Genomic DNA, 26,277 nt, shown 5'->3' on the forward strand with positions numbered 1-26,277 from the left:
TTTTTTACAACTTTTTTTTAATACATTTTTTTTTATTTTCTTATCTCTAATGTTCCATCTATAATTGGCTTCTAATTGAAATATTTTTATCACCTCTTATTGCATCCATCCATGTGCATCACCAGCTTCATTATAGTTGGATCGTATATTGATCTTTCCAATGTTGGATAGAAAATTGATGTAAGATTGTTTTAGTTGATGTTCGTGTAGTTGATTGTTAATGGGCCCTAATTAATATTGTTTAGTAGTATTATGAAAATAGGATAATTTGGACTTATTTGGTAAGAGTTATTTAAATAGTTATTAAATACCCACCATCTAAAAGATCAAAGGAATATTACAAAAATAAAACCTTCAAGACAGAGATGTTGAAGCACTCCCTCCTCTTGTTTCCTTTTTCCCATTCATTCATATTTCATACATACAATACAAATAATGAAAAAACTCTCACCACCTTCCTCCTATATAGCCAAAGTCCACAAAGTCACACTAAAGATCCCCTTACATAGACAGATATGTTTAGTTTTCAGACTCAAGAGAGGCAGCAAAACACTAATAATACAGTGACTCCTCCCCCGAAATAATAAACGGATCAAATGAATTACAAAGATAAAAAAAAAAGAAGAAGAAGTTTATACTCTACCTTTTTTCCTCGATTTTCTTTCTTCCCTTGCTTAATTAAATACTTTGATTGAGTCTCTCATAAAATCAATGTCTTTGAAGCATTGGAGATCTACTACTAGTTTCCTTTTCTGATGAAGTTAAAGGTATTGATGAGAATTCTGAATCGCTTTCATCTCGCACCAACCTTCCTATACCTCCGTGATTCGGAAATGAACTTGATACACTGCTATAGCGTTCGTTGTCTAACTTATTAGATTCATTTGTGGTCATCTCTGCCGCTAATTCTCTTCTCTCCCTCTCTTCCGTTTCTTTTAAAAGAAAATCAACCCAAAGGTCTGCAAATGACTGATTTTCAGAAGCCATAGCTGCTGCAGGGGATTCGCCAGAGCCACTATTACTACTACCTAAGATGCCACCAACAAGGCGACCTGGAAAACCCAATACACCCCTAACAACACCTTTACTTCCTTGTTGTGCTACACCTATCCTTTTCTTATCCTCTTCCGAGAAACCTAGCATTCGCACCATAAGCTCCAGAACCTGGTTTATATTTGTTCCCAACAACCAAATAATCATTAATATATACTAGTTCCACCAGAAGGTGATTTAAGTACCCATTTAGTTTGAAAGTTGAATACTGAGTTTTAAGTGTGAAATTTTTTTAAAAAAAAGGCTGAATAAACCAAATGAAAATATCATGTACTTATTTTGTATATTGACTTAAAAAAATGTGGAGCCAATGAGACTATTTTAGCCTTATAATAATGTAATTTGATTAATTTACGGGGCTTAAAGTTAATATTCTTACTATATTTCCAAGTTAAGTCATTTATAGCTTGTTGAATTATGCTAGACATTCTAGCTTTTTTTTAGCTTAATTGGAAATGAATATATTTACATGATCTTATACTTCATTTTCTAAAATTAAGTGATAAGAACAAACACTGCCTTAGTTTTAATTTCAGAGCTACAGGCCTTGTTTGATCTAAGGTTATTTGAATAACCAAGTGGTTATTGCCACATCACCTTTGTTTGATGTAGGTTATTGATTTGTAAATCATGTTATTTGGGGTTATTTAGGTAAAGAGATGGTAGGTAAAATTATGAGGCTATTTTGGTTAATGATCTGAATGATGAGTAAATTGTTGATTAGATAGTGAGTTATTTGAAATTAATCTCAAAGAACTCACACCAAACAAGGCCTTAGAGTCACCATGCAGGATTTTCATATTATATATGCATCTGAATCAAGAGATTGAGATAATAGAATTCATGCTATAAAATATTAAAAAATTAAATACCTCTTTGCTGTGGTTTCTTTGGAGGTAGGTTACCAACAACTTGATAACAATTCGCCTGCCAAGAAAATCCAGACACTATCATCAGCACTTTTTCGTTGAAAATAAAAAAGTAAAGAAATTTTTTTTTTCAGGACGTTCTCGTTCGACATTTTATTCCCGGTCGTATTCTACAAATACGACTAAAAAATAGGTAAATATTAAGAGTTTCATATCATATACTAGTGCTGCTAAAATATGCAGGCGAGAGTATATGAAAGCTCAATAACCATATGAAACTCAAAAGGCACACCTGTCAACATAATAATCGGAATCCACTGACATGCGATTAATTCTTGACATGCTCTGCTCAAAGGCTCGGCGTAGTTTTCCGTTGTCTTCTTCGAGTTTATTCACTCTCTTTTTACCCTCTAATAACATTAATTCAGCTCTTGAATATCTTTCCATCATATCCTCCTTCTCCCTGTTTAGAATCTCTGCCTGCTGATGTGCATCCTGGTAAGAAAAACAGAAATATTCATGCCACCTTCAGACACAAACTCACTAATCCAATATTTCAGGTAGATTGCATATTAATGATCTAATCAGTTTAAAATACATGGAAGAAACTGTTATGTGTTACTAAGGTTAGAATTAGTAATAGGGTGAAGTATATTACTCCCTGAACTTTATTTGGCTGTTTTTTGTCCATTCACAGAGATTTATAAAACAACTAGATTACGATGAAGAAAATAATCTCTAAATCACACTAGAATATGTATCATGATCCAGAAAATAATCATTATACCAAAATGAAGTAAAAAAATCAAAATAAAAATCTTGTACCAAATGATAGAAGAAAACCACATTCAATTTTTTAACTTTGGCAATTTTTCAATGGAATAGTGATTGTGACAAAAAATACAAGTTTCCAAATAGTAGCTAGTTTTTTCAATCTTCTCACTAGTTTGTTAAAATAGATACATGTGGTGGCTTCTTTAGTAATAAAGTCTTTTAGACTAACAAATGTACTATTTCTAACTGCTAACATTGCCAATGGTAAAAAAATTCAGTGAGTCCTTCATTGTTTCCATCAATTATTTTTTTGTAAGTTTTTCTTTATGTCAAGCTTAGTTGTTGTACTTGAACAACTCATTCATAATGCATTGACCTTTATAAAAAAATTCCAATGGTCAGAAATAAAGTTTATAAACAACCAAGGATACACACCTCTAGTAAGCCAGAAAGCTTAGCTGAATCTTCTCTTGACTTTGATAGCTCTCTTTCGAGAAATTCCTGAATATTCAAAGTACCATATTTAATGCCATTGTTTCCCAGAAGACAAAAGAACAAGAAGAAGAAGAGAGAAAGACAATCTCACCTTAGCTTCAATTTCAGCATAGTACTGTCCTAAAGCAGTTTGAAGATTTAAAAGTTCAACATTTTTTGCATCGATAGTCCTCATACAGCTTGCCAGTTTTGCTTTTAGGCCATCAATGACTTCCCTCTGATCATGAATTTCTTTCTTGTTAGCCATCTTCACTTCCTCTTGACCAGCAATTGCTTGCTTCAAGGCTTTCTCCAAATTTGATATCTGGAGTCTTTGGTACTCATTTTTCTCTTGTAGTTCTTTGATTACCTTGCTATCCTCATCCATCTTTTCTGATTCCTCTGATTCCTATTTAATATTTCAGTAAAACAGAAATAGAACGCACATTAACAGCAGAGATGTCAGCAAATCATAACAAATTTGTCATAAAAATTAACAAAGTTCAATATGACCTTTTCTAAGAGATGCTGCTTTAGCCTATTCAGTTGCTGTAATGCTTTGTCCCTTTGTTTTCGAGTTTCCTTCAATTCTTTCTCCATTGTCCGAACAGTTAGTTCCGCCTCTTTATTCTCAGATAAACTTCCTGCTTCCTTAACTTCCTGGGAAACATTCTGTAAAAGAAGGTACGAAAAGTATATTAACTTGTCAATTTTGGTACATGCAAGGAATAAGTTATTCTTTCTATATTCTCTTTTTCTGATTAAATATAGTTTTATAGTTTGAAAGGAATAAGGTTGAAAAACAGAACTAGATGGTCATGTAGAGTACATCTTGGGGATTGAGATAATTAGGTAGTTCTTTCTTCTGTTTTATAATCTCGTTATCCACCCAAATATTTTTGTCAGTATCAATAAGTTTTGAAGAGAGGAAGGGATCAGATAGAGGATCCTTTTATCTCCATTGTTTGTGCCATGGAAATTTTCAGTGGCACTATGTCACGAGTAAAATGATGAGGGAACATACTAGCAAATATAAGGGTGAGAGTAGAAGATACTGGACCATTCGAAAAAACTTTATAGAGTTTAATCTGGTTCTGAGTTTGAATGAGAAAACATCGACAAATTTATGAATATATGTCTAATTAAGTTATGTTTCAGAACATTATCTCATCTAAATCAACATTGACAAAAGAAAAGAAAAGAAAAAAAAATGTTTCTAAGGAAATTTATGAACAGTTTCTCGTCCAAATCTAGCTCCAGAAAGTGTTTCCAAATTTGCTAACCGGCTTGGCCACTGTTGGCCATTAATAGTGGTCGATAGGTAGAATAGAAGCTTGTGAATGAATTAGTGAAGTGAGTATTTGTATCTCTTTCCATTCTCTAGGTTTCATATGGTTGTTAATAGCCACATCAATCTTTCTTCTCTTATATGGTGCGATATTCTTAATAGCCACATCAATTCTAACTTGTTACAAGGTTGGAATTACTAATATTGAAAGCTTTGAGAATTGCATCAATAGTTGGACATCAAAACTTTTAGAGTCAGCATTTCCTAAAGTTACAAAACTCTTTGATGAAAAGATGCACAATTTCATTTTGGGGAAAAACTGGAAGTGGATAGAAGAAAATAAGTTGGGATATGGCCTTCCTACCAAAGAAAGAAGGTAAGGCTTGGGCTTAGAAACCACACTGATCTAAACAAGATTCTTCTAATAAAGCATCTCTGTCTTATCTCCAAAAAAGCAAGATATTCTCAAAGGGTAAAATGGAAACGCAATAAAATGTAACAGTCTATGAGCGGCACTTCGTTGAAGATCGCCCACATTCACTCCTTCCACTCAAAAAAGTGATATATCTTGGTCTCTCGAGAAAAAATTCATATTACACTATGAGCATAATTAGCTACAAAATAGGGTCATAATGACCTAAAGATTGACCATAATCAAAGTATGGATTATTGCAAAGGTTGATGTCATTTGCAAACTAAGAATTGGGATAAGTTCCCACAATTGGTTACTTTGTAAATAGTGGCGGGATTAAATTGTGAGATGATATTATTCCATCCACCTTAATGGAGATAATAGAATTAGTGTGTTAGAATTCAAATTTAAGTGTCATTTTGCTATTCATTTATTAAATTATATTATGAAGAGCCTAACCTTAAGATTACTGTTCTCGTTCTTGAGGATTGCAATTTCTCTTCTCAAACTCTCCAAGGTAGTACCTGCTTCAGCTTCGTCCTTCCTATTCAATTCATTTTGCAACTGGCGTTCAGATGATATTTTATTCTCCAATTCTTTTCGTATGCTACTCATCTCCATTAATATCTGAACCATAAGAAAATAGACAAGAGAAATTGAAAATCAATTACAAAAATCAATCATGGTGTCTATAATTGCTTACCTGCCCAATGTCAACAACAATGCATGGATATTTTACCCAATAGAAAATCAAGATGATGTTAACGATTGATCCTATTCAGCAAGTACTTAAAGAAAATAATCAAGATGATTTTAATTTAGTTTTCCAACGTTTTTGTATATAAAAACAGACCTAGAAACAATAAGTGTTTCCAGATGGGGATAACATGGAAATGATTGAGAAGGAAAAGGGACCTGATTCGGAACTCACTTTGTCCTTGTCCACTTTTAATGAGTTCAATTCCTCCTGTAATGAAAAGTTCAACTTTCGCTCCTCTAGCAACAAAATATGAAATTTAGACAAGGAATAACAAAATGAACAATACAGCCTGAGATATTCAACAACAGGGTAGTAAATAAATACCTTGCAGATTTTGTTGTACATGCACCAACTTTTCACGTTCTTCATTGAGCTGAACCGATAGCTTTTTCAATTGTGACTCATGATCTGTTTGAATAGCTGAAATGAACTTGTTTTTCTCTTCAATCAAATCCGCCAATTCCTACAAGACTAATATATTGTCAGTACCATCATTATCAAACTCTCTGTAAGCAACAAATCTAGTGGAGAAGATGAATCATTACACCCATAAATAGGATTGAACATCTTTTAGTACACCCATAAAACCATTCTATAAAAGGTGGTCATGAAAATATGAAAACAAAATAAGTAAATCAAATAATAATAAAAAGGAAAATACAATAGACAGTGGCATTACCTTTTCTTTGCTCTGAGTAATGGAATGTTTGAGTTCTGCTTTAGCCACTCGTTGTGTACTCCCATTGCTCAACCCGTCCTGTTTAGAGGAAAAGCCATCTAGTGTTTGATTGCCAATTGAACGATTTTTTTCCATAGCTTTTTGCAGTCGAGTAGGTGAGTGAGCATTATTCTCCTAATAAATTCAGAAGGATATGATGATTCAATTCAAAGGCATCTAAAATAACATCTTATATTCTGAATCATCAATCTGTGAAAAATAAGCTCTAGGAATTTGATCTACCTTGAGCCCATTCTGTCCATTTGATATAACTAAAGCTGCACTTGTGGCTTTAAGATCATGTTTTACCGAACGATTTTCTTCGTTTAATCTTAAAATCTCATCCTGCAAACAAAAACACCAAAAGGAGAGAAACATGGATTTAGGATGAAATGAAACTGGATTTTTCATCATTTTTCAGTTTATTTCTTCTTATCTGCATTTAAATACTATTATGCAGTAGAATACCTCTTTATCCTTCAATAGCGCAGCATAATTAACCGATAAAGCCTTAATTTCAGCCTCTGATCCTCTAAGCCTATTGATTTCTGCTTCATATTGTTCCATCTGCAAACAATGAAGACATCATCAAACAGTTCAGCAGCATATACAGATCAGACTCATTTGATTCTTCAGAGGAAGAAAGAGAGTACAGAGATTGATTGATCCAATGTTTCAGTCATTCACTTCTAGCTAAGGAACAGTTCATAAAGCAGAATAATGAAAAAGAAGATCATGTACTGCAGATTTTCAAAATCAACCACAAAAATGATGTCGAGTGGCCAGCCTTAAACCCAACAAAACATCCACATTCTAACTGAAGCCTTCTAAACAAAGAAAGTAAACTAATACGCACACCAAAACCTAACCTAGCCGCCTACCAAACTTAACTCTAACGATTATCGAGATGCAATGCTTTCTTACTGAATCTGATGAAAATTACGAAACAAATTGAAGCAGAAATGGAATTCAGCACATGCACTAAACCTAAATATAATCAGCCAATGTACCTCAGTTTTGTAGGTGGAATCAAAACCATTAGTCGAAGGAGAATGCGAAGCAAGACGAGAACGAGAGAAGCTACGAGAATATCGTCGTCGATCGGACACGGAATCGACATCTCGATCGGGAGAAGCGTAAACCCCTAATTCTTCGTCATCATCATCCTCTTCGTGTACATCTAACGCGATCTTGTTGAGATTCTCTTTCAAATTGGCGATCGTACTCCACATCATTCTGATATATCAATCCCCCCGCCAAATTCGTCGGAGATGATTAGGACGAGAAAACAACAACAACAAGGATTCCAAATTGATTTGAAATCGGAGAAGAAGTAGAGAAATGGATCGAGAAATGAAGCAGGAAATGGAGATTGATTTGATTGATGGATGGATTGGAATTGGTATGAACAGTAGAGAAGATTAGCTGAAGAGAAGAGAGGGAGGGATCCAAGAAGACGAAGGAGACTATTAAACTTGCGCTGGCTGGCTTAGCTTCCGTTAGAAACAACTTCCTTTTGCTCTCCGTAGAGCCAAGGTTAACTCAATTCTCTTATGGATAGTTAATTACTCTTTTATAAATAATCTGATAATAATTAATAACATAAAATGATTCATATAATCTTATATAAATATAAAAAGGAAAAAAATGTTATTTGTAAAGGCATCAAAATTAATACATTTCATTAAATTTATTCAACTTTTTCTTATAAGAAATTAGTTTTTATTAAATCAAATAGAGAGTTATATATATAATATTAATTTATAAATAATATAAAATAACATATTAAAAATAAAATTTAGACTTTTTTTAAAGATTAAAATTCTAATAAAAATATTCAATAATATATAACAATAAGGGAGGGAGGAGATCAAGTCGAAAAAATAAATGAGATGATGTTGGAAAAATATCTACTCAAAATTCTGAACGATAGTGAAATTTGTCTTTGTCGGAGAGTTGGTAAATGACATTTGTAAACACTAAAAATCTACACTTCAATTTATAATATTAAAATAATTATTTTAAATTATTTTTAAATAAATAAAATTAAAATAATTAACATGCCCAAAACTTATTTAAAACAATTAATTAGAATTAATTAATGTGTTGAATAAACAAATTAATTAAGGGTTGATAAATTATTAAATAAATGAGAGAAATAATCAATTTATCTCCTATTAATTGATTACTATGTTTTTATTATTGTAATATTACTTATTCAATCAATAATATCATATCAATCTTCTCAATTCAGTTCAAGAGTTCTTCAAAAACTCAATCAAATAGTTCTCGTTTATATTATCAATTTTTAAATCAAATATTTTCAATGGAAGAACAATATTACTTCTCAGTTCTACCAATAATACATAGATGCGTAAAGTTTGATAAACACAACTATATCTATTGGAAATCAAGTTACTCCTATCATGGTAGGTTATGATTTTATGAATATAGTAGAAGGGAATCTTGAAACTCCTCCGAAATTTTTTCAAGAAATAGATATCAAAATAATACAATTCAAACCAATAATTCAAAATTTAAACAATGAAGTATCCAAGATCAAAGGGTGCTTGCATGACTCTTTTTAATATTGATCGACGAGATTCGTCAACAAGTCTCAAAATCATCTTCGGCGTAAGAACTTTGGGAAACCCTAGAGAAGATCTAAAAAAATTCTTAATCAAAGAGACAATTATTTCAGCTAAGGAGTCAACTCCTAAACACACACAAATGTAATGACTCTCTTCTTAACTTCATTCAACATATCAAAAACCTGTCAAATGCACTTATTGTTGTCGGACAATATGTTTCTGATCAAAATTTACAACTAACTCTACTCATCGGGCTCAGAGACGAGTTCGAGTCGATGGTATATGTTCTAACTTCCGGGCAAGATTTATCATTTAATGAGATGACAAATATCCTTTTAAATCATGAACAAGGACTCATATTCAAGAAAAGAAAATTTTATTATGAAAATATTCGCCCTCAGACGTTTCAACAAATGTTGCTTATATTTATGGGCATGGAGGCGGAAAGAACCAAAGACAAAACCAAGACAATAATCGTCCACAATGTAAATTTTGTCATAAAATTGGTCATCGCTTCAAAAGTTGTTTTTATAATCCACCTTGTCAAATATGTAATGTACAAGGACATAGTGCTCTCGTTTTAATCCTTCTACAAATACTGCGACAATGTTTATTAATTCGTCTACAGTTGTAGATCCCACTTAGTGTCCAAACTCATGTGTTATCGACCATATTACTTCTGATCTTAATAATCTACACATACATGCTCCTTATACAAGTACTTAAACTATTAAAGTCAGAAACGGTATGCCTCTCGATATTTATAATATTGGAACGTGACATAAATCGTGAGGGTTGCATACAGCTCTCTTGGCGACTCTACTGGGATTATACTTGTTATTTTAAAATTAATAAAATAAAATAAAAACTCTAACTATTTATAAATTGTTAGTTATAACATTCTACTCCCACAATAGTCCACCTCAAGGGGTCTATCACCCCAACAAGTACTTAGGTTTTACCTTGTACCTAGGTCTACCCTAATAATTGCCTCGAATGGGTATATCACCCAGAAATACGTAAAAGAGTACCATATCGGAATTATGTACTCTTACAATTACATGAAGACCGATCATACAGGTCTATGACCGAGAGATGTTGAGTGAGGAAAAACTAGGAACCCATAGTGAATTCCTTATCGGTTTTAGTACATCCTCTAGGATGCGATCTTAGCGATGGTGGGGAGAGATTCCCACCCAAATCTCAACAGAATCCTTAGCACACAAAACCTGATTACTTTATCCAACCGTTGTTTGGACGTGCCCAAATAGCAAGGCCTCGACAAGTCAACTTAGTACGTGCTTATTTATTATACAATACATTTATAATAGATATACTAAACATCTCTAAGCATATTTGCTTTCATCAAAAATCATACGACAAGTTTATCAAAGTTGATTATACTCACAGAATGGCCTTGTTAGACAACGAGGATCTATTCATGTGGACTCACCACTACAACGAGTAAGAGTGGTACTATGACGCCTTTGGGCTCAGCACCGCTCTCAATTACACTAATCATCGCCTCTATCATGGCTTCATGATGGAGATTCAACGCATATGGGATTCGGTGCACCGCGCCTTTATGTTAGGGGATCGCCAGATTTGTCCAACTATTGAAGAGTTCAAAGCCATAATGATGATCTAGAGCAAGAACATCATGAGGCTCAAACCCTTCACCGAATCCATGTCTTAGAGACAACTCCTCCAAGAATTTTAGGGATAAGCTCGTTGGAGGTTAAAATCGTCTCAAATTACCCCTCCTCAACTGACTTTTCCCTACTATAAATACTCTCACATGGTCTATAGACCAAATCATCAAACAATCACTAATCATAACATAGTATCCCGATCCAAATCCAAAGATCAAAGAATTTCGGCGAACTGGTTTTTGTCAAAACTTGTTCCGACAACTTCTACTTCGATCTAGGCTCCTATGAGTATTCTTCAGTTGTTGGTATGCTTTAAAATCATTTGTATCATGATTTGTGATTTGAAATTTGATTATTTTTTTTCCAAATTTCTTAAGTTTGATCGATTTGATATTGTTCTTAAGCTTGATTATGGAATTTATTTGTTTATAATCATTCTATATATCATATATAATCTTTCTATTGAAAGAAATCAGATCAAATCCACCTAAATCAAAATTTTCATAAAAAATTTAGCTTAAAATTTAATTTTTTTTAAAATTATGTGTTCTTGAGTTTAATCCAATTTTTTGATTCAATTAGTTGTTACACATGTTTGTTAACATGTTATAATGAATCCCAAATAACTGTAATCACATTTTGATCTCATGTTCTTGAGTTTATCTGATTTTTTTGGTTCAATTAGTTGATATACATGTTTTTTAACATGTTAGAATGATTCCTAAACAATTGTAAACACGTTTATCATGATTAATCAAACTGAAATTTGAAAATTTTAACTTTAAAACTAGAATTTTTAAATTCTGTGTTCTTGAGTTTTAATCCAGATTTTTTGATCTGATTAGTTGTTATACATGTTTGTTAACATATTGGGAAGAATTCCAAGTAATAGTTTCATCACTTTGATCATATTTGATCAAATCTTTTTTTTGAAAAATTTTGGATTTTGATTTAATCTTCAAAAATTGTTTTAATGATGCTATGATGTTCTTGTTTTAGTTTAGATCAACTATATTGATCATTTTAAAGCTAATGAAACAAAAATCAGACCTTAAAATATCATAATTGAAAAGATCCTAAAATTTGACCTAAAAATGATGTTTTAAAATTGATATTTGTAAGGACCTCAAAATTATGATTTATGCTAGGGTTTTTGTTCTTTGTGATCATATGAACTTAATATAACTTATGTGTCGTGATTTTACGATCCCAATCAAAAGTTATGAACTTCTAAAATTTTGACCAAAATAAGAACACTCGGTCAAGGTTTTAGCCTAGGACCAAGAAAACGAACTCTAGGTTCAAAATTAGGACCGAGAAAACGAACCCAGGTCAAAACCCAAGACCGATAAAATGCACCCAGGACTAAGGATCTCAAGACCTAGGATTCTAGGACCGAGTTTTCTGACTTAGGACTAGTGTTCTTCAACTAGGATCGAGTACTACGACTAGTGTTCTTCAACCAGGAACGAGGACTAGGACTGAGCTTTTTAACCCTATGACTGAGGACTAGTGTCACATCCTAAAAATCCATTTTTCTGACCGAGAATCTTCGGTTCTGGCTGAGACCTAGGATCAATGATATTGGAACCCAGGACCGAGTGGTCCGACTAAGTGGTCCGACCGAGGAAGATCAACCTATAGCATATTCAGAATTAATAAAAGCAATCTTTCTTAAACATATTTAGAAACCCACACAATGCTATATATTCATGTATTTTCTATAAAATATGCATAATAGTTTCAAAGCATGATTTCATTGCATGTCCATGATTTCTAAAGTATGATGTTTTTAAAGAAGTTTAAGTTAAAGGTTATGGAATCATAGTGATAAAATAATAATGAAGGAATTGATGAATGAATACGGGAGGAGGGCTACCAAGATGAGCTCTAAGAGTCTGATTCTAAAATATTGTATAACGAATTAACGAATATGGATTCATCACCCTTTAAGATCAGCTCTAAAGGGTCTAGGGTCAAAATATGTGCTCAAGATGTGACTATACCTTCATTATTGATGATTTACCCTTAAAAACCCTCATATGGATGCAATGTAGTTTAAATGTCTTTTATATTATTTTTTAAATGTTTGTTGGGTCTATCGACTCACTATGCTTGTGTGGTGTAGGTACCTAACCACGGTTTTTAGATGACAGGTGAAGGGAGACTTGGAGTGTAGCAAGGTGCAGGAGATGGGTGTGGAAGGAGGGACCAAGACCCTACGACCGTAGTTTTGTAGAACATGTAGTGAACGATCGAATTTTTATAGCACTATTTTGCTAGAAATGTTAAAAGGCACCATGTAACTTCCGCGTATGTGACTGAATATGTTAGGTTCCACACTATGCTATCATATAGTATAATTTAGGATTTTAAGGTGTCACAACTAGGACCGAGCTTTCTAACCCTAGGACCAAGGACTTGGACCGATAAACTTAACCCTAGGACTAAGCTTTCACTTACCCTAGGACCGATAAACCTAACCATATGACCGAGACCTCACTTAGATTAGGATTGGTAAACCTATCCCTAGGACCGAGCTTTCACTTGACCTAGGACCGGTAAACATAACCTTAACCTTAGACCTAAGACCGATAGTTACTTAACCCTAGGACCGAGCACCTAGGCCGGTAGACTTGACCTAGGACCGAGCCTCTAGTCTTCAACCGAGCCACTCGAATTTGGAATCGAGCCTCTTGAGCCTAAGACCGAGCTCTCCGGTCCCTTGACCCATGCAACCGAGCCATGGTTCGAACCACCCTAGTCTTAACCGAGCCCAAATCGGTCAAACTAAACCTAAACCCTATGACTCCGGTCTAATAAGACAAAGAAATTGGAAATGCCTAAACTTTCTTTATAGGATTGATTCCTAAGGCCTATTTGGTTCCCCTTTTCAAAATCCAAGATTATTTTTGTAATTTTAGACCCTGAACCCATTTTCAAATAATCCCGAAAGGTCAGAAAATGATATTTTCATATTTTTGAGATATTTCCTAAACCAATGTTTTCGATAAAGACCCGTTTGGAAATTATTTTTGAATTCTAATATTATTCTCTGATATTTTTAGGTTTTGTTAAATCTGAACACTAACAAAACAGGTACACATCTCTTTTAAATAATTTTGTAGAATTATTTAAAACACATTCTTACTTAGGACCCCTAAACTACTAATTAAAGATAAAGAATGTTATAATTGGATTTATGAAAGCTAGGCTTTGTTTATTTTAAAAGAATTTTGAAAACCGTCCTTAAGCGGGCGCGAAGGACATAGCGTGAAAGTTTTTTCCCGAGCGTAAATAGACAACGAACCACTTTTTTAGAAACTCTAGTATAAATATGTTTGTACACGTATCATTTTATTGATTTTTATAAAATATCTTGGCGACTTTAATTTCAAACAAATAATCTTTAAATTGAATATGTTTAATTAATTTAAATCGGGTTTAGGTTAAATTGTTATTTAGCCTCCCAGATTATTTAAAATTTGAACAAAGGATTAATTATTTTTACATAATTAACTTCTTACCGCTCCATGTATTTTCAAAATCTTTCAAAAACTAAATGTTTCATTTTAAAAGATGTTTAGCACGCAAACCAAGGTTGAAACGCATCGAACCTCAAGCCTCCTCGCGATAGTCCCTCCATATTGCCACGTGTCTCTCGACACGTGCTAAGCTATGGAATGGGAGATAGACCGTGGGGGTTGCATACACATGTCAATATGGGAAAGCACATAAACTATATTTTTCGGCTTCTAAATCTACATATATGGCTCCTTTAGACCTAATTCATTCGGATGTTTAGGGACATGCTCCTAAATTTTTATCTACTGGTTATTGTTATTTCGTACATTTTGTGAATGATTTTAGCAAATTCACATGAATATATCCGCTAAAGAAAAAGTCGGATGTTTTGAATACGTTTATCAACTTTCTTCGACTTGTTGAAAATTTGTTTAGTCGTAAAATCAAAATATTGAAAATTAATTGGGGTGGAGAATATAGAAATTTCAAATCATTAACGGATGATCATGGTATTTTACATTGTTTATCTTGCCCGCATACTAGTGAGCAAAACGGTATTGTTGAACAAAAAAATCGCCACATTACAGAAACTAGTCTCACTTTGTTGGCTCATGCATCTATGCCACTACATTATTGGAGTGAAACTTTTGAAACGACCACATATCTTATCAATCATCTTCTTACTCCGACATTACATCAACGTTTACCATTCGAGACTATATTTAACTATTCTTCTGACTATGGTTTTTTAAGACATTTGGATGTTCTTTCTATCCACTCACACAACCGTACAATCAACACAAACTTAATTTTCATACTACTGAATGCAGTTTTCTTGGTTACAGCTCATCTCACAAAGGTTATAAGTGTTTTCACATTCCGTCTAGATGAATATTTATCTCTCGACATGTCACTTTTGACAAACTCACTTTTCCTTTTAAAAGAAATGACATTGTGCACTTGTCTAAACCACATGATATAATGAGACATCTCTTTCAACAATTATACTTAATTCATCAATACCACCTCTATTATCTCATAATCAATTCATTATCTCCACCATCACCCTCTTCAACCTCCACAACATCACCAAACATTATATCATCTTCTTCTACTACTATTATTGTCCCTTCAACACAACCAATTATCACAACAGTTAATGCACATAAATCTTCTACTCATTAGATGACCACACGCAATAAAATAATGATCTATGTCATCATCATCTCTCACTACTACTTCTTTTGCTACTACACCTACATGTTTTACCAAAACTAATAAGGATCCGCAATGGGTCTTTCCATGACAAATGAATATAACGCTCTTATTTAGAATAAAACATGGTCTCTTATTCCTCATACACCATCTCATAATATTGTTGGATGTAAATGAGTTTTCAAACTCAAGCATAAAGTCGATGGGTCTATTGATCGACATAAAGTACGTCTAGTGGCTAAAGGATTCCATCAAAAACAAGGTATTGATTATGAAGAGACATTCAATCCTGTGGAAAAATCACTACTATTCGTGTAATTCTTTCTTTGGCAATATCTTATCAATGATTCATTCATCAACTTGATATTAGTAATGCATTTCTTCATGGGTCTCTACAAGAAGAAGTTTACATGGCACAACCAACCGGTTTTGTCCATTCAAATTTTCCTAATCATATATATGCAAACTTCATAAAGCAATCTACGGTCTTAAATAGTCTCATCATGCTTAGTATGCTACTCTCCAGTATGCTCTACTATCTTTTGATTTCATAGAATCGAAATCTAACACGGCTCTTTTCACGTATCATGCACCTCAAATAACCACATACTTTTTAGTATATTTTGACGATATTATTCTCACAGGCAACTCTAAATCGTTTCTAACAAAAATTATACTTCAATTAAATAAACTATTCCCTATTAAAGATTTAGGTCAATTATATTACTTTCTTAGAATGAAAGCCACTCGTACCAAAGATGATTTATTTCTTTGTCAATCCAAATATATTGACGATATTCTCACTTGGGCTGATATGCTTCAAGCAAAGCCATTACACACTCCCGTCTTTACTAGCTCCTCTTTTTTAAAAATGTTGGATATCCTTTATCTGATTTGTTTCTCTATCAGAGTATATAGTAGGGGCTCTATAATATCTTACACTCACTCGTCCTGAGTTAGCCTTTATTATCAATCGAGCTTGTCAATTCATGCAAACTCCCACCTCTTATTAGTGGGGAGCGGTTAAATGTATTCTTCGATATCTTTTTCTTACTCCTCGTCATGGGATCTTTCTTCGTCCAATTTCACGGTTCACTATTATTTCCTACTCTTTTTTTTTGTGAAAACAGCTTAGTGCCATTTCATTAAAAAAACCCAAAATAGTGAAAAAAAATACAAAAGTTTAAGATCAGATCTAGACAATTTCTAGATTTGACAATGAAACAATAATTGAATTACAGACAATAACAATAATCAATTAGAGCTTACAACATTTTTACTTTTATTCTACTTGTGACTTTCTCAAACGAAATATTCCATATCTGGCAGAGCTTTCTATTCTCTTCATTCCTTTCAATTCCTCTCCAAGATTGAATGAGTGCATTTCCATCTGAAGTTATATCTCTCCAAATTATTATTGCCTACTCTGATGTTGACTGGGCAGGATGTCTTGATGATCGTTGTTCAACAACTAGATTTTGTATTTTTTTTAGGTGACAACCTCATTTCTTGAAATTCTAATATACAACAGGTAGTTGTTCGCTCTAGTATTAAATCTGAATATCGTGCTCTTACATATACAATTGTTGATCTTTGTTGGATTCAATCTCTACTTAGTGAACTTCGAGTTTCACTTTCTTCTTCTCCGATTTTATGGTGTGATAATATTGGTGTCGCATTCTTATCAACAAACCTAGTATTTCATGCTCGCACATAACATATTGAAATTAATTTTCACTTTGTTCGAGAAAAAGTTGTTTATAAACAACTACTCATCTAGTACATTCCTACTAAAGATAAAGTGACTTATATCTTCACCAAAGGTCTTGCTTCTCATTGATTTGCTCTTTTACGTAGCAATCTCACGGTTTGTGCCTCACCTTTTTGCTTGAAGGGGGATGATAAAGTATTAAACAAATGAGAGAAATCATTGATTTATCTCCTATTAATTATGTTTATATATTAATTAATTAATAAGTTTTTCTCGTATTAGTTATATCTTTTATTAATAATATTATAATTAGATAAATTATTGTAATATTACTCATTCAATCAATAATATCATATCAATCTTTCTATTCAAGAACTCTTCAACAACTCAATCAAATAGTTCTTGTTTATATTATCAATTCTTAAATCAAACTAGGGTTAATGCCAAAATATAAAATAAAATTATTTGGGATAATTTATACCCATAATGTCAATTTTAGAAAAATTAAAGGACAAAAATAAATAATTTTGATGAATTGTTATATCCATTTCATTTAAAGAGAATTATTTATTTAAATCCTAAAATATACAAAGAAAAAAAATTGTAAAATATTTACTATATTTATTTTAATATTTTGTGTATTTAAAAAGATCAAAATTAAAGTCAAAAGAGTGAAAGAAAAATCAATTTCAAACAAACCCTTAAGGTTTTAATAAAAAAATTAATTCATAATTGGGTGTAGCCGAAACCGGAAGAAGAAGCTACAACCTCTGTCGCGAGTGTTGGATCAGCGCTGAATTTTCATCCAACGCCCACCCAACCCATTGTAGTGGAGGAAGCGCGTGCACTCGAGGCAGTCGATCACCAAACGGCCATTAACTAGAATGTTAATGGACTGTTCAAACGTTGACAGAATGCCAACGAAACGCCAATAACAAACGAAACGACGTCATTTTTGGCTTTGATCACCTTCTTCATCGCGACGCCACGAGGATAAACATGAAGAAGTCGTTATGATTTTTGTTTTTTGGAACTCAGTCATTGGTTGATCATTCTCCCTTATAAAAATAGGGATGAATCACCCTACTCCGGTGACTACCAGCCAAGAACAGTCAAAATTTATTAATGGCTTTTGGCTAATTTAGGCCACTAGACTCCTCCAACCGACCTAGGATGAGTATAAATACTCTCCTCAACTCATTCCTAAGGAAACTTACCAACACAGAAGCCCGAAATCGAAAAAAAATTGAAATTCGGCATTAAAGCTTAAAAGCTTCAAATTTTTCGAAATTTTTGTTTAAAGCTTTCAAGATTGGATCTGTGCATCTAAAAAGATTCCCTAAGGATCAATGAGTATTTTCCAATCCTTGGCAAGGTTCCAATCAACATCTAATTCATATTTATAATTTGAAATTTTAATATTTCAAATTGCATAAGCTTGTATACTCGATGTTTATGGTGTTTTATGGTTAAGAATTCATCCCTAGATGATTTATGAACTATTTAGATAGAATATAACCAATCAATATTTAATTTTTTTATAAATTAAATCTTTAATTTTTTTAGAAACTAAATCTTTAATGTGCACATAAATTCTAAATTATATCTATACAAGCATCAAAATAAAACTCTCACTAAAACTGTATATCATATAAATATGCAATATCCATATGAACAATATGTCAATGTAAGACCTCGAATAGAAAATATTTAGAGAACGAAACCATAATATTAGAGTTTGCCCAAATATGCTCAATAAATAACTAAACATTATGAATTCTTTATTTTCCAAATAGTTCAACTTAGTCGAACTCATATTACTCATAAAGTAAAAGAACGGTAGATTATTGTCACGTAATATCTTTAATGGTCTTACACACAATATGATGTGAGTTCATATAGAGACTAAGTCTCTTTTTACATAACTGTAATCCACATAAAATTAACTTAAATTTGGATAAGAAAATCTAAATTAGATGAATGAGAATATATTAATGTAACCCTAACTATAATGCATTTAATTTTAAAACAAAATAAAATATATATTATGATCATTTTTTTATAATATCTTTATTCTAATATCACTCTTAACAATTTTAACCCTTTTAGATATAATTTTTAAAAATAAAAAATTCTAGATACGCCGTAAAACTTTATCATATAAAATGAATTTAAGATGTTGATATGAAAATCGTATAAGAATAAGTGTTAACTTAATTAGATAACAAAACAAATGAACAAATACTAAAAAAAAATTAATAATCGCATTAATTCAAAATAGTGGTACGCCTCATCAAACACAACATTAATATTTAGTCTTTGGACATTAAATAATAACTTGCAAACGACACTCTTTTGTAGTAATCAAAATTAATAATAAGTCCGGTCAAACAATTGACTATCTTTGAATAAACCAATTATTCAAATGGCACATAATTTTTACATATTCATTACCACATGTGCATAATGTCATTCTGACCAATTATTTTTCTTCTTTGGGGCGATTAAATAACTACATGAGTTACATACACACTACCTTCTTAATTTATAAAAACATATTAACATAAAAAAACCCTACTTTGATAGGATGTTGTTTCGATTAATTGATTTAATAAATTAATAACTTATATACCTACTTTAAGTGTGTAACTCGATCAATTATTAATTTTTCTTTTGTCCGATTAATAACCGCATAGTTACAACTTCAATCAATAGGTTTTATAAACTAATAATTTGTACATCTTTTAAATTTGCAATTCGACCAATTACTAATCTTCTTTTGAGCCGATTAACAGACATAATTACAAATTTAAGAGAGCCTAAAATTACAAGGCCGTGTTGTAAATGAATGAACAATCACGATGAAGATTGCGGTAAAGATCGAACCAATCGCGGTTGTTACTGCTGCGACTGTTGGTGAAATTTGGAAGAGAGATAGAGCATTAGGTTGGATGAAATTGGAATGAGAAGGTTAAAATATTTTTTTATTTAATGGAATGAGAGAATATCTATTTGAAATGATAAAATTATGTTAATAATATATATTTATTATATATATAAGGAAGAGAGATAGAGCGTTGGATGAAATTGGAATGAGAAGGTTAAAATATTTTTTTTATTTAATGAAATGAGAGAATGTCTATTTGAAATGATAAAATTATGTTAATAATATATATTTATTATATATATAAATACATAGATATGACATGAAATGTCATGTGAATAAAAAATTAACAATGATTTATAATTCTATACAAATTAATAATTTTGACACTTTTACCACATAAATAAAATTTTACGACTGTAATAATAAAGTTGATACATTTATTTAATTTTATAAATAAAATTAACATCCTGAACAAAAATTGATTTAATGTTTGAAAATAAAATAAAATATGAGAGGATACAAATAGAGAGTCTAGAAAGACTTAAATAGAAAGAGAGGGAAAATGTATAGATAAAAGTATTAATTTTTTAAGGATAAGGTTGTATTAGAAAAGTACCAATCCAGATCTTCTGCTACCGATTGTTGTGTTCCCCTGTGGCGGACCAATCAGATTACAACATTATTATTTTAATAATAAATCAATCTGGGTAGGAGACGGAGGGAGGGAGAATCCGGAATCCGGGTTTCGTCCCGGGTTCACACAAGACGCCGTTAACGGCAGCGCCTGTTAACGGCATCAATTAATATAATAATCATATAGCACCCGGATAAGATATCTTCGCTCAGGGCACCGTGTTAAAGGGAAGGGTGAGATGCGATGGGAGCGAAGATCTACACGCCCGTTGCCCTGACCCTCATGTAAACCCCCCATACCCACCCATGAGAAGACCGCTTGCCTTTCATGAAAATACACTTACACGTCTATGTAAAGACCAAAATGACAGGGATTTTATATTTCCGTTTATTAAATATTAATTTAATTTATTGGAAATCGAATGCAGCGATATAAAATTCGCTTCAATTAATTCATTCATTTTTTTAGGAATTTCATTTAATTTTTTTTGCCTTCAGACCCTCATGAGCGAAGATATATTTGCTTCAATTAATTTTAATAATTATATTTCCGTTTATTAAATATTAATTCAATTAATTCATATTTTTTTATTAATTTTATTTAATTCTGTTATTTAATTTTTTTTGCCTGGAGACCCTCAGGAGCGAAGATATATTTGCTTCATTTAATTTTAAAAATAACCTCATGTAAACCCCCCAACCCACCCATGAGAAGACCGCCTGCCTTCCATGAAAATACAATTACCCGTGCATGTACAAACCAAAATGACATGGATTTTATATTTCCGTTTATTAAATATTAATTTAATTTATTAAAGATCACATGAAGCAACCGAACAAATCTTCGCTTCAATCACTTCACTAGTTTTTTTTATTAATTTTATATTTCCTTTTATTAATAAATGTCAATTCAATTAATATAAAATGACATGCATGAAACGAACAAATATTCGCTTTAATTATTGAACTCTCATGTTTTTATTTTTTTTCGAGGAGACTATTGAAAGCGAATATTACTTCTTTTCATATATTTTTAGCCTAACGTTCATGTAAAACTCCCTCCCCTCCCATGAGAGGACCACTTGCATGTCATGTAAATTCACTTACCCGTGCATTTACATCCCGCGAATAAATCTTCGCTTCGAATAATAGTTTTTATTTTCAATTTATTTTATGAATTTTTTTAAGAAGTTACGATATGGAACGAATATTTATTCGCTTCCATTACTTGTTGATATAATTTCAATTTCCCGCTACAATCCCACTCTCCATCATTTTCATTTTCATAAGCAACTGTTCATATTCTTCTCTCTCTATCTCCCGGCGATAATCCAAACACTCAACGTCGAAACCCTAGATATTTCTTTTATTCTACAAGGATTTCGTCTGAAGATGTCAGGGAACCAAGGCAACAACATGGAAGTGGATACCATCGACTCCCGAGAGGTCGTCTTGCAAGTTTGTAGGAGCATAAACGAAAACGAAACTGCCCCCACTACTGCATCCAACGTCAATCCCCGCAATAAACCAGAGAGGTATGTTAATCTTATTGTGTTTATACTAATTTTACACATGTTTATTCAATTTATTTCGTTGAATACTGATTTATGCTATCCCACCAAAAATAATGACTTCGAGGTTTAATAACTTTACATATGAAAGGAAGAGGAAGAGAAATCCGAAGACGAATACTAAGTCGTCATCGACTGCTGAATCAGTTTCCACAGTTGCTGTCGAAGCTACTGATGTTGCTGCAGGTACTACCCATTTTGATGAGATTTTACCACCACCTTTTCCCCCTCAAAAAAAAACCCAATGTTATTCCTACCTCCACTCCAACAGTCGATGAAGAGTTACCAGAACCACAACCAGAAACCACTAATATTTCTCCGTGTACTACCCCATTCGATGAAGAGTTACCACCATCTCCCCAAAAAACCAAAACCATCAAGAAACGTAAACTGACATTTCTAACAAGATCATCACCTCATGGCCTCGCTCAACTTATTCCTAAATTGAGCGTAGAACAGAGGGAAGCCGTGAAGGAAATCGGGTTTGGTTCTCTTCTTACAATGGGTGTCTCCAAGTGCTTGGCGCATTTTTCCAGACACGTAATCGAATGTTTTGACCCGGATAAGAGTTCTCTGGTATTGGCCAACAGTGATGAGATCCTTATCGATGAAGATGTCGTACAGCTCGTGATGAACCTCCCTAGAGGGGCAATGAACGTAGTCGAGTCCGTTGGGGGGGACAAGACTAAGGACCCTGATTTTTTTTATTTCTTGAGGGATTGGAAGACCAGATGGACCGGGGAAGACTCAAAAGCTCCTGAAACACTTTCTATGATCCCCAATATATTAAGTAACACGAGTGTAGACAACGATTTCAAAATCGACTTCGTTGTCTTTGTTGTCTCAAGTTTTTTATGTCCAGTTCAAAATTCACGAGCCAGGTAAACATGTATTCAAACCTATTATATATCTAATTGTATTTGTGAATACTGACACGTGTATTTTTTTCATTTCAGGTTCAAAATTCTCAAATCCTTAATGGATGTTGATAACATAAAGGAACTGAACTGGTGCCACTTCACACTACAACGATTGGTTGACAGTGTAAGAAGTTGGAAAGAAAAAGCAAGTAAAGATAAAAATCCATATTTCGATGGACCTATAACCCTTTTATTGGTAAGTATTGTTGCCTCTCTTGTATATGATTTATAGATATCTAATATTTTCTAACATGTTTCCCATTCCTTTACTCCAGATTTGCTACCTAGATGGTGTTTTTGTGGAAGGTGAACGTATCCCCTATGAAAGAAAATTTCCAATAATCTCTTGTTGGGATGACGTCACCGTGTTAGAGTTTACCAACTTAGAAGTTCGTGCCGGTGGTTTTGGGCTGGGCAGGGCAAGGGCGCGCCTAGCAGTTAAACAACCCGAGAATCCAGTTGACTCGGTTGAAGTAAAAGAAGACGATAATGAGGTATGTGGAAACAATAAATTGACTCCCATTGTTCTTTATTATCCTGTTTTCAAGATTAATGAAATCTATTTTTCATAATGTACAGATGTTGACATCCAAAATCCTGCAAACTTTTAAAGATACAGCCCAACAGCTGAATTACCTATCAGGGGAGTTGGAGAAACGCAACATCGATCCGAAGCCCTTTTTTTAGGCCGGTTTCCTGAACCTCAGAGAGTCTGAAGGGTTCATGAAACACTTGAAGGTGGTGAACGATGGTGAGGTTCGTGTAGGTGTGGAAGATCCTCCAAGGGAGGCACTTGGGGACACTTTACAGTGTGCGGGCTTGAAAATCAATAGTCTCCGGGTTGATTACACATGTGAGACTGCCGTGGAGGACAATGCAGACAATCCACCAGCACTGGTTGAACTGAATGATCTCGATGATTCCGTTCTGCCCAATGAAGCTTAGTCACTCCCTGTTCATCCAAAAGATCTTGAGGATGTAGGTCAGGACATTGAAGATCAATCACTACTTGTTGAACATGAAGATGTAGACGCTGCATTTCAGCACATTGAAGCCCAGTCACCCCCTGCTCAACAAGACGAACCTGAGGATGCAGTTCTGCCCAACAAAGATGACTCACCCATTGTTGAACCAACTGATCATCATGGTGAAGGGAAGGAACCGGATGAGGTAGACAAAGTGCAGACACCCACTGTTGAAGACGATGATCAGGATGAAGGGAAGGAACAGGTTGAGGAACCCAAAGCTCAGCATGTTGAACCAAATGATCAGGGTAAAGGGAAGGAACATGTTGCGGAACCCCAAGCTCAGTCTGTTGCACCAAATGATCAGGGTGAAGACAAGGAACAGGTAGAGGCTTCTAAGGCCGTTGAATCTTCTGAAGATGAAGATGAAGATGATGGGGGGACGCATCAACATTAGAGAATATCCTAAGAGGAAGATCACGAAAATTCTTGTGCACCTTCGATCCCCTTACATGAAAGAGGTTGCGGATATGTTGGACCACAAAATAACCAACAAGGAACAGAGATTCGCCGATTTTGTGTTTGATCAAGACCTGCCTCCATTGTAAGTTACTTCGCATGCTTTTAGAAATTTGAAATATGAAATTAGTTAGTTATGGTCTTCTAACTGAATCTATTTTGCAGTGACGTTCTGTACGAAGGTGCACCGGGTAATATCACCCGTCATCTATTTCGTACAATGAAAATGGGTGAAGAAATTGCAAGCGAAGTGGTGGACGCTTGGTCCATAATTGTGCACTCCAAATGCCGTAGGTTGCCAAGGCATGAACCACGAATAATTTGTTTTTCATCAATTTCACATGTAAGTGCTTCTCTTGTTTTGTGCTATGAATCCTACAATGTTCATGACTTTGAGTCTCCACCCTTATTTTGCAGGTTAATCTGCAGTATGATTGCACCTTATTTTGTCAATCCCTTGAAGAAGACATGAGAAACTACAATGTCACAAAAGAAGACCTCATCTTCGCTGACCTGGTATGTACATATCCCTCAATTCCAAGTAACGAGAATGCCATAAAATAATAAATGTTTATGTTCTTTTTGCAGATACTCCTACCTGTCGTCATTTCCCGACATTTCTTTCTTGTGTGTGTGAATATTAAAGACTCCAACATCACTGTACTAGACAACTCCGGTCGTCCGCATCGAATGAAAATTTTGGACAAGTATGTACAGTTGAGGAAACAACTAGATAGTTTTTCGACTTTCTTGGAAAGGCAAGGCATACAAAGAATTGCGGAAAAGGTTAAGAAATACAGGATCATGGCCCCAAAGCTGCCTTGGCAAGACCAAACAAACAAGACAAACTGTGGGGTATATTTAATGAGACATATGGAAACATATAGAGGAGTGACGAAGGGTTGGTCTATTGACATCAACGATAATAATGTAAGTGTTATACCATATGTTATTCTCTGACATTTAACAATTTGAAATGTTCTTATACTTTCTCTTGTTCTTTTGAAGGCCGAAGAAGCTTTGAGTACATTGAGAATAAAATATTTATACAGAATTCTTATGTCGGAGCACAATGTCAATAGGTTTAAGTTAAAGACTGCAATTAGATCAAGATATTAGAGATTTGTATGTGTTATACGGAATTATACTTGTACAGTAATTCTTATGTTTACACAGGTCAATTGAGATATTTTTAATGTATGGATATTTGATATGTAATTATAACTTATAATGTATTGATGTTTGATATGTCTTCTTGTACCCATACTTTTAAAATCACAAACGAGGTTAATTTTGTAAGTGTATGTTTTAAAATTCTTAAACGAAGATATATTCTTAACTACATGTTTTCAAGTTTATAAACGAAGATATATTCTTATGTCTTCTTGTGCCCATATTTCTAAAACCATAAACGAAGATATATTCTTATGCCTTATTGTGCCCCTATTCTTAACTATATATTTTCAAATTCCTAAACGAAGATATATTCTTATGTTTGTTTTTGGTGCAATCCATATTTTGAAAATAAGAGACGACTACATCTTCTTCACTATATGTTTGCAATTTCCTAAACGAAGATATCCTCTTAACTATAAATTTTCAAATTCCTAAACGAAGATATCTTCTTATGTTGTTTTTTGGTGTAATCCATATTTTGAAAATAAGAGACGAAGATATCTTCTTCAATATATGTTTTTAAATTCCTAGACGAATATATATTCGTAACTACATGAACTAAAA

General features: G+C 33.3%; 1 protein-coding gene across 2 annotated transcripts; it reads right to left on the reverse strand.

Annotated features, from left to right (window-relative positions):
- Nucleotides 1-331: 331 nt before the first annotated feature.
- On the reverse strand, nt 332-7,856 carry LOC124919428 (golgin candidate 4-like). 2 transcript variants are annotated; one of them, XM_047459664.1, is made up of 13 exons: nt 7,359-7,856; nt 6,817-6,915; nt 6,592-6,693; nt 6,310-6,483; nt 5,955-6,093; nt 5,802-5,866; nt 5,330-5,497; nt 3,684-3,842; nt 3,283-3,579; nt 3,132-3,197; nt 2,215-2,417; nt 1,926-1,980; nt 332-1,164 (listed from the first exon to the last, which is right to left on the reverse strand). In XM_047459664.1, exons 1-13 carry the CDS (start codon nt 7,581-7,583, stop codon nt 709-711), a joined length of 2,208 nt encoding a protein of 735 aa, XP_047315620.1. In that variant the 5' UTR covers nt 7,584-7,856; the 3' UTR covers nt 332-708. The 2 variants fall into 2 exon arrangements, with proteins under 2 accessions (XP_047315620.1, XP_047315621.1); XM_047459665.1 differs by having other exon boundaries at nt 3,684-3,830; nt 7,359-7,855.
- Nucleotides 7,857-26,277: the final 18,421 nt, after the last annotated feature.

The sequence above is a fragment of the Impatiens glandulifera genome, chromosome 1 (assembly GCF_907164915.1).
Source record: "Impatiens glandulifera chromosome 1, dImpGla2.1, whole genome shotgun sequence".
Lineage (NCBI taxonomy): Eukaryota > Viridiplantae > Streptophyta > Magnoliopsida > Ericales > Balsaminaceae > Impatiens > Impatiens glandulifera.

Coding starts and splice junctions, on each gene's coding strand:
- LOC124919428 (XM_047459664.1), bottom strand. CDS start 7,583: ATGATGTGGAGTACGATCGCCAATTTGAAAGAGAATCTCAACAAGATC. Junction 6,694..6,816: donor CGCTATTGAAGGATAAAGAG/GTATTCTACTGC, acceptor TTTTGTTTGCAG/GATGAGATTTTAAGATTAAA. Junction 5,867..5,954: donor TGTACAACAAAATCTGCAAG/GTATTTATTTAC, acceptor TTTTGTTGCTAG/AGGAGCGAAAGTTGAACTTT.